The sequence below is a fragment of the Fukomys damarensis genome, unplaced genomic scaffold (genome assembly GCF_012274545.1).
Source record: "Fukomys damarensis isolate Sample0158 unplaced genomic scaffold, DMR_v1.0_HiC HiC_scaffold_39, whole genome shotgun sequence".
Classification (NCBI taxonomy): Eukaryota; Metazoa; Chordata; class Mammalia; order Rodentia; family Bathyergidae; genus Fukomys; species Fukomys damarensis.
Window position 1 is genome coordinate 95,349,485 of NW_022900951.1, and position 13,271 is coordinate 95,362,755.

The window sequence follows — 13,271 nt, forward strand, 5'->3', positions numbered from 1 at the left end:
TACATACAGAAGATAAATGTGGCCTTTTACTGGCAGGCAGCTAAAACACCTCACCAGATATTTTAAGGTATAATGGTCATGGGGAAGACAGATTTTCTTGCCTTTTATAACTATGTTGCAAATAGGCCTCCCCCTCCACTGTCATTCAACATTTTCATGGGAATTTGAGCCCCTTCAAGGTTTTTTTATTTCATTTTATTTTTGTTGTTTTACATATCTATTTGCTGGGATTTTTTTTTAAATTAGAATAACCTGAGTCCTAATCAGCTCTCCATATAGAAGATTTTGTTACATAGTAGTATAAATTTATCAAGGGAAATAAATACTTGGTGTACATTTTTATTTCTGAAAATAGACTTTTGTTAATATACATTTGTATTGACCAGGCTTTAAGATTAAATAGGCATTATTTTATGATACAATGTTTTGTTTTTTGTTTGTTGTTTTTGCAGTAAAGGGGATTAACCTCAAGGTCTTGTCCATGCTAAGCAAGCTCAGTACCACTGAGCTATTACCTCAGCCCTTTTTTGTTAATTGTTTTTTAAGTAAGCCTTAAAAAGTTCTCAAACTATAGTTGTCTAATTCATCTTCTTATCTCTAGTCCTGGTACATAATACAGATTCCATAAATGTTCAATAAAAAGATTGACTTTCTGTAATGCAAAAGTAATTTTTTATCAAACTGTATTTTGGATTACAAGTGAAGTATTCCTGTACCAAACATCACCTCCCAACTTGGCATATAAAGAACATAGTAGTAGGACTCTGCTTTTCTTGGTTCTCCCTCTAAATGTGACTTTGAGGGAAAGTCACAGAATCTCCTGGGACCTGTTTCTTTTTTTGTAAAAAGAAGCTATGTTACTGGGTGGTCTTGAAGGTGTTTTTCAACCTGAAGTTGTATCGTGTATAATCACTGTATTTATTTTTTAAAAACTTAGGAGTGGCATATTAATTATTTTAAAGTTTCTTACAGTATAACCCTGAAGTATAATAGCCATAGGGTTCCATTCCATTTTATGTATTGAAAAAGTTATCAGACAACTGCTATTTGGGAAAAATATGAGAGAAGTTATGAAAATAATTGTGAAAAGTTACTTTTGAATTCCTTTATCTACAATGGAGTACTACTCTGCCAAAAAGAGGGATGAGCTTATAGGTAAATGGCTGCAACTCTTAAGTGAAATAAAATCAGACACACATGTTTAAATACCACGTTGTTTCTTTGGTATGAGAAACAAAAAGTGGAAATAAGGACTAAAATGTATAATAGATATTGGCAAATAGGAAGAAAATGTTCAAATGGAAAGGGCAAAGGGAAAGGACAAGAAAAAAGTGAAAATAGAAGGAAAAAGTAGAAACAAATATTTTGTACATAGGGAGGGGAGGGGGCTTAAGGGGAGGAATGGGATAAAATAAAATTTATTAAATATCAGAGAAAAACAATGAGCTAAGAACAAAAGCAAATTTCTATGAAAGCAATGTAAAATCTAATGAATATGAATATTTTCAGTTACACTAAAAAGTACAAATCAAAACAGTAACAAGGCAAATTTTTACTGCCAAACTAATAAAAATTTTTAAAAATAACATTCATTTTTAGCAGAAGTAATAAATATGCTTTCATAGAACAGTGGAAGTAGAAGTTGATACAGCTGTTCTGGATGGCAATTTGAAAGTTTCTCAAAAAGTTTAAATTTCTTTAGCAGTAAAGAGAGATTGAGAGTCCGTATATACATATGCACACACACACACACACACACACACACACACACACATATATATTATAGTATTATATATATGATATATATCAGAAAAGAAAAACTTGTATAAATATTTTAATAGTAAATTTATTGAGACATCATAAAATTAGTGCAAGTTACCTTTGGCCTCTACAGTTATCATAGGTGCTCAGATTGGTGGCCATTAGCTTCCAGGTGTTTATTAGTATGGTGAACTGCTGAAATATATATATATATACCTTTTCTTGGTGAACTTCACAAAAATGCAGATGTAGATATAGATATATATACACTATATAAACATACAAAAGATACTCAACTCTCTAGGTAGTGAAATTATATATGAATCATTTTAATTTGCTTCTCTGTTTTGTTTTCTTATGTTTCCTATATACAAACAAGACTTTTAAATTACAATATGTTTACATTTTCTAAATGCAGGCTTGTCTTTAATAGTATGTAGAAATAGTTATTTTCTTACCTCCTGTGTTTAACACCTTCTTTTTGTTTCCTAACAGGTCTCCAGGAAAAGTTGGCCTGTCATCATTTAAGGTAAATTTTCTTTTCTCAATGATATGTTTTTAGAACTCATGTACATTTGTATTCATTTTCTCATGATCTCATTGTTTCCTTGCTGTTTTATATATTATATTTTGTTAATACTGTAATTATATCCTCCTGAGTATAATTAGGTATTCTAAAAATACTTAATATGCTATAAGTAAAGGACTATAAGTATTTTTTTATATTTCTACAAATTTTATATGGTTTATATTTTTAATAAAAGAATGCCGTACAATACATCTGTATATATAGATGTGTGAGCTAAAAAATGAATAGGATGGCAAAAATACAAAGTAGCCAAAATACTTGTATGCTTCTTGTAGGCACATGTACTGCATATAAAAATGAATCCCAGCCATCTATCCAAGTAGAAGAATTGGTGTTGAGATATTATGCCCCTGAGAGTCTTTTTTTTTTCCAATGCTGACAGTGGAACTCATGTTTGGCAAGCACTGTACTACTGAGCTATACCCCAGCACCTGAGAAAGAGACATTTAATTACCAGATTTTTACTGAGAAGAATCGCATACATTCATATGTTGGTACTTAACTGCTTTAAAACTTGTCAAATTTAGTACTTGATGCATTTTGATATGAAAAATTTTCCCTAATTCTCATTATTTGTTAGTACTTGGCACGCAAGCTAGAACTTATTGGTGTTGATTGCCTTGTGACTCGCAACCCTTTCCAACCAAAACAGTTTCACCTCTGTGTGTGTCTGTGATCTCATACATGCTCTTATGTTTTTAGTTCTAATATAATTTTATATGCGTTGGCTACTAGTCTCTGATAAATTTTTGTAAATTTATATGCAACATTCGGCAGCAGTAGAAATGAATAACATCCATGAATTTCAGCACCAGAGTGTGTATTGGGGCAAATCACAGAAATATATGCACTATGACTATATATATATATTAAGTTCAAAAGCATGTCAAATTAAAGAATATATTGTTTAGAGACATATAATTTAGAGATCCAAGCATGCTAAACTTGTAAAGAATAGCAAGGGAATGATAAAATTTAGGCTGTCAGTCATCTCTGAGGAGAGAGCTTGCAATGGAAATGGAGAAAGATGCACAAGAGACTTGAAATCTAATGACAATGTTCTTTGTCTTAAACTCGGCACTTAAGATCAGTTATATTCATAATTCTTTATTGTATATATTTTATAAAAATTATATTCAAAATTTAATGAAAAAGAAATTTTAAAGTTAATACATATACTTAGTGAAAAATTTCTCAGGGAAAATGCATATATAAGTAGTTGAAAATGTAGCTTTTCCTCCTATTTCTCTTCCCTTCCCCCCTGCCCTCCCAGTCTCCATATTCAGAGGCAGTTGCTATTTATGCTTGCAGGTTTTAAAAGCCACTTAGGTCTAAGATATTTTTAGATTAAAACAAAGAAGTTTGGGGCATTTACTTTATCCCAGTGATTATAGATTGTCCTTCACTTGAATAAAATTAGGTAGCAAATGTACATATTTAGTAAGTAAATATGAAGTTGAATATTATTCCTTTTTTATTTGGAAATAATTATGGCTTTTCAGAAAGTTACAAAGATAGTACAGAGAGGCCCTATATACCCTTTATCCAGTTTCCCCAGTGATTGTATCTTAATTATATAGTAAGGTATCAAAACAAGGAATTTGACATTGTTACAGTTGAGTGTGTAGTTCTTTGTCAGTTTGTCACTTGTGCATATCTGCAACCACCACAACCAAGATGCATAACTATGTTATCACCACAAAGATTTCCCTTACATTACCCTTTTATACCAACCACCCCACCATCATCCCTAAAACTCTTTCCCATCTCTGTAATTTTGTTATTTTGAGAGTGCTATAAATGAAATCATAGTATGTGATCTTTTTAGATGAGCTGAAATACTGAGGTCCATTAAAGTTGTTGCATCTATCAATAGTTTGTTCTTTTTATTGCTAAGTAGTATTATGTGATAAGGATATACTGAGGCTATGGAGTATATATTATGTATAAAAATCTATTGATATCTTAAGATACAAAGAAAGGTTGGGTATAGTTTTGATTTTTGGTGTGTTTTTTTTTCAATCTAACAGACATGTATACAAAGAGGAACTGTATGAAATCTTGTTTGTAGGATAGATGCAAAATGCTTCAAGAAGATTAGAAGAGGAAGGGCAAAATAGAGCAGGCATGAGAGTACTGCTACCTGGAACAGCAATGTCCAAAGCATAGGATTTACTGGGAATATTAAACTACTCGCAAAACCATTTAAAAGTTGCCATAGTAGAATGCTTGAAAAAGGAATGGGTTTCAGATAGTGATGAACCTTGGATGTCAGGTTAAAAACTCTGTCCTTCAAAGCTTTGAGACAGGCTATTTTGTGACAGTTGGTATGTGTGTTATTGTTGTCCTAAACAAGTTTTTTGTTTAATTTTGTGATGTTGGGCATTTGAACCCAGGGCTTTACACACACTAGGCAATCAATAGCTCTACCGCTGAGCTATAACCCCAGCTGTTTTAAATTTTATTTTGAGACAGTGTCTAGCTAAATTGCCCAAGCTGGCCTCCAGCTTGTGATCCCCCTGCCTCAGCCTCCTGACTGGCTCGGATTACAGCTAAGTGCCAGTTCACATGGCCTATGACCAAAGTTTTTCTTGAGGAATTAAGAAAACTGGTGGAAGGGTAAAAGAAAGTTCAAAGGGGAAATCAATTTAAACGAAAGCTGTTAAGAGAAAGTTAGAATGTCAAGATGTGAAACCTCAAGGAAGGGAAAAGAATTAATGGATGGATATGATAGCATTTAAAAGTTGTTTCCCTTTTTTAAGTTTTTCAGCAAAAAATGTAGCAGTCACATTTCTAATTTTTTTAAAAGATGTCACTTTAGGCTGGGTATGGTAATGCACACCTGTAATCCCAGCACTTAGGAGGCTGAAGCACAAGGATTGCCACAAGTTTGGGGCCAGCCTGAGCTACACAGTGAGTTAAGACCACCCTGAACAAAATAGAAACACCCTGTCACACACAAAAAAATACAGTGTTACTTCAGTCATTGTTTAGTTTCCTCCTGCCTCACTATTAAAAACTAGAATTGACCTGATTTTTAAAATAATTAATATTTTTAGTTTAAATTTTAGTAGTCATGAAGATATTTGTGAGTATAGTTCAATTTTATAGCAGTTCTTTGTGAAAATAAATTTTCAAAAACATTTGTTGGTCATGCTTTTTAAAATTAAAAAGCTCAAATCTTATAACCAAATACTGTGAGGAAGGGACAAGCAACTCTCATTAGAGACAGAAAATAACTGTGAATTATTAAAAGTTAAATAATTTCTCTTACCTTTTAAGGAAGCACTTTTCTGATACCCTGATAGGTGGAAGCTACAGAAATGGGAGAAGCTGGAATTTAGAGTATTGTATTTACTAACAAAACAGCCCACATCCAAGAAGTAGTAAAAAATGAAGACTGCCTCGAGTTTAATAAGTTGGTGCTGGTGGTCTGTAGACACATGCTTGGCTTCCATTGCTTATCACCAGAGCCAGAATGAGGTGTTAGAAATATGTGGACTCTGCATCACTGGGAGAAAATTACAGTTGAATTAAAAGAAATAGCCGCATGGTGGTGCACGCCTGTAATCCCAGCACTCGGGAGACTGAGACAGGAGGATCGCTGTGAGTTCAAGACCAGCCTGGGCTACATAGTGAGTTCCAGGTCAGACTTAACTACATAGTGAGACCCTGTCTCAAAAAACACCCCCCAAAAAATTAATAGAAATGTACCTGTATAATATAGGAATGAAATATTCAGATAACTTCTCTGGGGATCAGGTTCTCTGGCAAGTATCACATCACTCCTGTAAATTTGTGACTTAACAATAGTTTCCAAGAGAATTTTTTTAGCCAAATACGACTTATTTTGTGCTTGACAGTTCTCATTGGCATAAGTATGTTAATCTGTCACCTCTGTAAGTACTTAATTGAAACAAATTAAATTGAGGTCCATGAATTATTAATGTGTAGTTCTAGGTAGCTTAATTTAGAGAAAATATCCTTGGAATTGTATTGTAAAATGCTTCTGATTTTCCTGGTGCTGAATATTATTGGAGGATAATTGGATTAAAGTGCTTCATTGATAGGATGGTTGAAAGTGTTTCTCTAATGGAACCTCTAGTCCCAGCTCTTTGAGGTATCTCCATATTGATTTCCATAGTGGTTGCACCAGTCTTCACTCCCACCAACAGTGGAGAAGGCTTCTTTTCTCCCTGCAGCCCCGCCAACATTGGTTATTGGTTGATTTCTTGATAGCAGCCATTCTTTGTGAGGTGAGGTAGAATCTCGTTGTTTTCATCTGTATCTCTCGAATGACCAGTGATGTGGAACATTTTTTCATATATTTTTTTACTTGCTGTTTTTTCTTCTTTGTCTGAGAAATGTCTGTTCATTTCAGATGCCCATTTTTGAATTGGGTCTTTATATTTGGGGGGCCTGATTGTTTTGAGTTCTTTATATATTCTAGATAATAGTCCTTTGAGGAGCATCTGGTAAAAATTTTTTCCCACATTGTAGGTTGTCTCTTAGTTCTGTTGATGGTTTTTTTTTTTGGAGTGCAGAAGCTTTTTAATAAGATGAGATCCCACTTGTTGATACTTTCTGCTAGTTCCCGTGTTACTGAGGATTTGTTCATAAAATCTTTTCCTATGCCAATGTCTTTGAGTTCTGCCTAACTTATCTTCCAGCAAGTTTAGTGTTTCTGTTTTAATATTTAGATCTTTAATCCACTTGGTTAATTTAGTGCATGGTGAAAGATAATGGTCCAGTTTTAATCTTTGGCAGATTGAGATCCAGTTTTTCCAACACCATCCCTCTGGGTATCTTTCCAAAAGAATTAAAAGAATCATATCACAGAGATATACGCGCACCTATGTTTATAGCGGCACAGTTTGTAATAGCTATAACTTGGACAGCCCATTTGGTTTTTTTCTATAAAATGGAATATTACTCAGCCATAAAGAATGAGAAATTAGATTCATTCATAGGAAAATGGATACATATTGAGGATATACTCCTAAGTGAAATAAATAAGCCACACGTGTAAATACCGAATAGTTTCTCTTGTGTGGATAAACTATAATAGTACATAAGATCCTAATGAAATAATTGACAATGTGAAATAGGAAGAAAGGGGCTAAAAGTGTAGGGAAAGTGGGAAGGGTAGGGGAAAGTTACTAAGGGAAAAATGAAAAAATGGAAATGAAGTGTTTGTAAAAGGGGAGGGGAGGAGGGGGTGAAGGAAGGGCAGGGACAAGGGGAAAAAATGAGAACCAAGACCTGTCATGTAAACGTACAAGATCCCAATAATGAATGTAACTACTGTATACCTAAAATGTACCAATAAACTCAATGAGGAAAAAACAAACAAAATAGAAAATGTTTCTCTAATATACGTTGACTCTTCTTAATGAAGATGAGCTTTCAGGTTATCAATTTGTCAAGGTTATTTTACTAATTGGTTTTGGTTAGATTTTCCTTAACACCAGAAATCAATAAAGAATATAAAAATGTAACAGATAGGTAGTAGCTGTAAAGATAAACAGAATATAGTTTGTTCAACATTCATTCAGCAAATGATTATTTATTGTCAGGCACTGGGTAAATGGTGGTGGACATAACAAGATCCCTGTTCTCATGGAGCTTACATTCTAGTAGAATAGGGAAGAGAGAAAAAAATAAGTAAATAAAGGCATTTCAATATGGTCCAGAAAGACTTTTCTTATAAAATAACACTTGGACTACCACGCTAATGGCAAAGAACCTTCCAGTTGGCCGGAGTATAATCAGTGGGCGAGGGAGATTAGAAGTGGGGGAGATAACAAAGATGTGGACCCTCTAATATCACTCCATCCAGAGACTGTTGTCATGTTATGCCCGCATGATCCGTGCTAGAGTTGGAGTTTACCTTAATGCTCAGATTCCATGAAACATTTTTTTTCCTCCAGAAGAATCTGTAAAACGTTAGTAGAATTCCCCAAGTACTGGGGAGGAATTCAATGAAACAGTTTTTCATGTTCATATTCAAAGCCCTTCATAAATTTCACTGGCATATTAAATCTGTTAACATAATCTCTGGCCAATTTTAGGTCAGAGAGGCCTATCATGATCATCTCCTGATATTTATGTAAGCGCTGCCTTAATACTAGCATACATCCCCACAGGTCTTGAGTCATTTATCTTTAAAATATGGTTATAGTGACCTCCTAACAAGCTCTGTGATACACACCAACAATACTGAATTTTTTTCTCAATTTTAATAGTAACATTCAAATTTTAAATAATTTTTTATTAGTACACTTTTGCAGTACACGAGTTGGTGCATGCACCTAAGAGCTGTACTTCTACAAACAAAAACAACTGAAGATGGAAATGAATATTATGTTATAGTTACAAATATATGATTGTCTTATTTTGCCTTAATTTTCCCTATAGAACTGCAGTGCCAATTTCTGCCTTCTCTAACCTCCCAAGTATATATATATATGTACGTATGTGTATATAAATGTATACGTAGATATATATGTATTTTTGGTGGGTTTAAACTTTTCATCTGTTACTATTTTGATGGCTTTACATCTGGTGAAGTCAATTTCTTTCATCTAAAGCATGTAAAATTATTTTTAGAAAACAATGTTCTCTGTGTTCTATGTTTTTTAATTTATTTATGGAACAATACTTTTGGGGAAATATTTTTGATTAAACCACTTGCTTAATTCTTTTATCCTTTTCAGCTGCAAAGGTACTTAGAAGTTCTTATCATTACAATTTTTTAATGTTAAAAAAGTTGGGCACAGTTTTATATTTAAGGATGCATATACTGTTGCAGTAGAAAAATACAAATTCTTCATTGTTAATCTTCATATGCAATCACATCATCGCTGTTGTCATAAAATATCTGGACATCTATCACTATGTAAAGCTATAAGCCCTTTATGGGTCTTTGGTTTACTAATGCCATATTTTCTCATATGTACCCTTTTAGAGAAGTTTTAAAGAAAGGATGTTATCAGATTGTTTCTATTTCTTTTCTTTTTTTAAACAGGAAACAGAGAACACTGCATGCCAATTTGGAAATGAGTCCCCTGCACAAGAAATGAAGCAAGATGTGTCTAAAAAGGTTTGAAAGCTTTAATGCCAATATTAGTTTGTAGCAGATATCACATTTACATGGTATATTTAGTACATGGTGAATGTTCTATGACTATTTCTTAAATCAGTAGAATTTGTGATTGAAGGCATATCAGGATATTTAGAAATTATTTTCATATTCTAATTGGTAATTTGTCCTTGAAGCAGAATTTTCAAAAATTGATTTATGGTTGTATTTTCTTAGAACAAATCATAGTGACTCTTGAAGTTGCTCCTAGGATTTACAGGTATTGAAAAGTTCAGTACAGGACATCCTGATGTCTTCAGGAGTCAGTGGTCCCAAGAAGTCCTTATTCTAATAGTGTCTTTGATACCAGGGCCAGGATTTAGGTCAGTGGTTCTGCTTCCTGCCTCTCAAGCACAAGGACCCTAGTTTGATCCCCGGTACTAAAAGACAAACTAACAAAAACAAAACAAAAGACTCAATGCAGTGAAGCTGCAGGGGTTGGTTTACTAGAAGAGATAGCACAAGATACATATTTTGAAAATGGGCAGTTCTCAGTATCGAGATAAAACTCAAGGAATAACACAGTATGTGTGTTTTCATTCATTTATAAAAGTTTTTAGTGTTTTCTCTGCCCTAGGCTGTCTTCTAGCTTGTGAACTTCTGCAAGCCAGCAACATCATACACTGTCTACCCTAGTGTTTCATTAACAGCAACACTTTTGACATGCTGGACAGGGTAATTCCTTCTTGTGGAGGGAAGGCAAAACTGTGGTATACATTGTGGGAGTCTTCTACCTGCCAGGATGCTAGTAGTAGCACCCTTCCACCCCATCGTAACAGCCGAAAATGTCTCCAGACATGACCAAATGTCTTGGCGAGGGGTATAGGGCAAAATCCACCCCTCTGGAAAGTTATTGTACTACCTTTACATAATTTAGAAATTGAATGGACTATGTTGGTCATACTTTTTCCTTTCAAAGAAAATTCTCCCCTTTTTGAGAAGTAGCATCATGGAAAGGAATGACGCATGTATAATAGGAATGGAGCCATGTTAAACGAGAAATGTCTCACAATTCAAACAGCTCTCTTGATTTTTCAGGATTCTCTTCTGGTTCTCACCCATATGCACTCTTTTCTGATCTAATTGTAGTGTAGACAATTTTATATTCTTGTACTATAAATAGGTTACATGGGATAATTACAAAAAATCTAAGTACAGGGCCTTTCCTCTCCAGGAACTAATTTTCTTGTGTGGAGAAAATGAATATTCAGAGCTAGCCCATGTATTCCCTCTTTATATTATTGTCGATACTGTAACTAACAGTAACAATGATAGAAGTTCAGAAGGTAGAGATTGTTCTGAGCTAGGGTTCAGGGAAGACATTTTCACTCACTTAGGCCCCTATCATGGCATGAGCTTTACATTATACACAGTGTTATTTCATACCTTTGTACTCACCTTGCACTCACTTTGCCCACTCACATCCCTCTCACTTTCAGCAGATAATCTTTCCTACTGCTTAGAAAAGTGAGAAGCTAAAAACCTCAGTCCATTCCTTTGCATCATCTCTCACGTCTCTTGCCTGCAAACATGTTTTCAACTTTTACTGCTTTTTCACATCATCCATTGCTGAGAATTTAGTGTCCTTATTGGGGGTTTTTCCTACCCAAAACAGTATGGTATTATACGAAGAACATTGGGTTTTTAAGAAAGATTTTGATATGCACTTTGGCCTTGTATCTTACTAGCCGTGAGATGTTGAGCAAAATTCTTAATACCTTTACCAAAGATTGCAACTTTTGTAGAAGGAAGATATTCCATTTACTTCCTGTGATAATTAAATGAGAACGTATATACTGGGCATAATATACATTAGGCCTTCTTTCCTTCAGTATTTTGCCCTATTTTCCCTTCAGCTTATAAAAATGTTGGGTCACTTTCTTGCAAACTTTTCCTTTTATATCCTGGTGCTAGGGATCAAACCTAGGGCCTTATGAATGCTAAGTAAGTGCCACTCTTTTTCAAAACCCTGTCCCTGGGTCTTTATTTTTATCCATTCATTTTTTGTTTGTTTTTGTAATACTGGGGATTCAATGCAGGGCCTTGAACAATGCTAAGAAAGTACTCTGAAATAACATCCCAAGGTCTTTTTATTTTATTTTGAGATAGGGTATCACTGTTTCCCAAGCTGGCCTCAAACTTTGGATCTCCCTGCCCTCACCCTCTTGAGTAATTGGGATTACAGGAATGCGTGGCTTCTTGTTCATTCTTAAACCTGTTGTAATCTGATTTGTGTTATTATCAAGGTTCTCCTTGCTCAGTAACCAGTTAATTGACAAATGAGGTCGGCCTTAGTTAATATTCCTCTGGGAAAAGTGGGATAATTTATCGAATTAAAAATTGGAAGATAGAAAAAAATTGATATATGGAATATGCTAGAAAATCAACATTGATGTCCAATTCAGTTTATCATAAAATTGTGGTAAACTAGATCAGGATGGTTCTGTGATACATTCTACTTTGTTAACTTGCTGGAACCAAGGAATTGAGAAAACAGATGTTATCCATGGCTGGGCATGGTAAAAGGATACATGGATTGAGAGATTTAATGTATTAGTAATCACAAAACTTATAGAAAATACACTTTCTTTTAAATGATGCTAGAAGACATAGCCTATCTATATTTTTTAGCTGCAGATAAGAGGGCCAAGGCAAGGTGGAATAGATGTCAGAACTCTTTTAGACCTACTATCAGTATGAATAGTGGAATATTAGATGTAATCGTTTTTAAGAATGTTAATTTTCCTCAGTCTACTGACTTTTTCTAACATAGGCTTGAGTTCAGATATAAGAAATGGAAATTCTTGTACTAGATGAATTTGGGTTCTCGTGGTTTTTTTAACTAGAATCAAACAAGCAGGCAGTTATTGCAACTAATTTGACTTAACTGTAAATGACCTATGATATCAAGAATATTAATGTAAGTTTAGGCATAAACTTTATTTTAAAGGGTTTATTAAACTATTGTGACTATGTAGTAATACAGATTCCCTCTGGCAATATTCTAGACCCCAAATCCCTGGGTTTATACCACTTTCATCACTTACTAGATATATAAACTTGGACAAAGCACTTCATCCTTCTATGTCTTAGTTCTCTCATTTGTAAAATGATGATAATCTGTGTTTAAACTCATAAGGTTGTTGTAAAGATTAAAATATGTTGTATTAAGAACATTGACTGGCACACAACTAAGTACTATATAAATGTTTAGCTGATATCTTATTCCTGTAAATATCTTTATTTTTCTAAACTACTTTTTAACTTTTCATTAGATAATTGAAAGTATTATTGAAGAGAGTCAGAAAGGACTAAAGCTTGACGATGACTCTTTGGATCCCAAAGGAAGAGGACTTTCTTATCAGGCTACTGCTAGTCCTGTTGTGGATGGAAATGATCTTAGCAATATACCTGGACTGTTATCCATAGATCAAGTACTACAGGAAGTTTCTAAAAAGTCAGAGAGTGAAAATGCATTTGAGGAAACTGCATTAGAATCAAAAGAATGTTTTCCTTCTGATGATACCTGTGAGAAGTCAGTAGATGAAACCACTAAGTTAACTGAAGTAAGTTCAACTGAGCAGCTTAATATGCCTGAAACACAAACAGAAATACTGAACAAGGAAGCAGTGGAAGTCAAACAAAGTGATATTCTAGATCCTGCATCTTCAGACTCTTCATCTACTAAAGATTTTGCTACTATGGAAGAGGTGGCTCCTGCCAAACCCCCAAGGCACCTCACTTCAGAACCTGATATAGTAGCTAGTACAAAGAAGCCTG

At 34.2% G+C, this 13,271-nt stretch overlaps 1 protein-coding gene across 1 annotated transcript in view; it reads left to right on the forward strand.

The window, feature by feature from the left end:
• The window catches only part of Wdr44 (WD repeat domain 44), a 93,394-nt gene that overhangs the window by 27,973 nt on the left and 52,150 nt on the right, over positions 1-13,271 (forward strand). Inside the window, 3 exon segments of the mRNA XM_033760296.1 lie at positions 2,257-2,290; positions 9,378-9,452; positions 12,767-13,270. Of these exon segments, the coding sequence (XP_033616187.1) occupies positions 2,257-2,290; positions 9,378-9,452; positions 12,767-13,270 (613 nt within the window).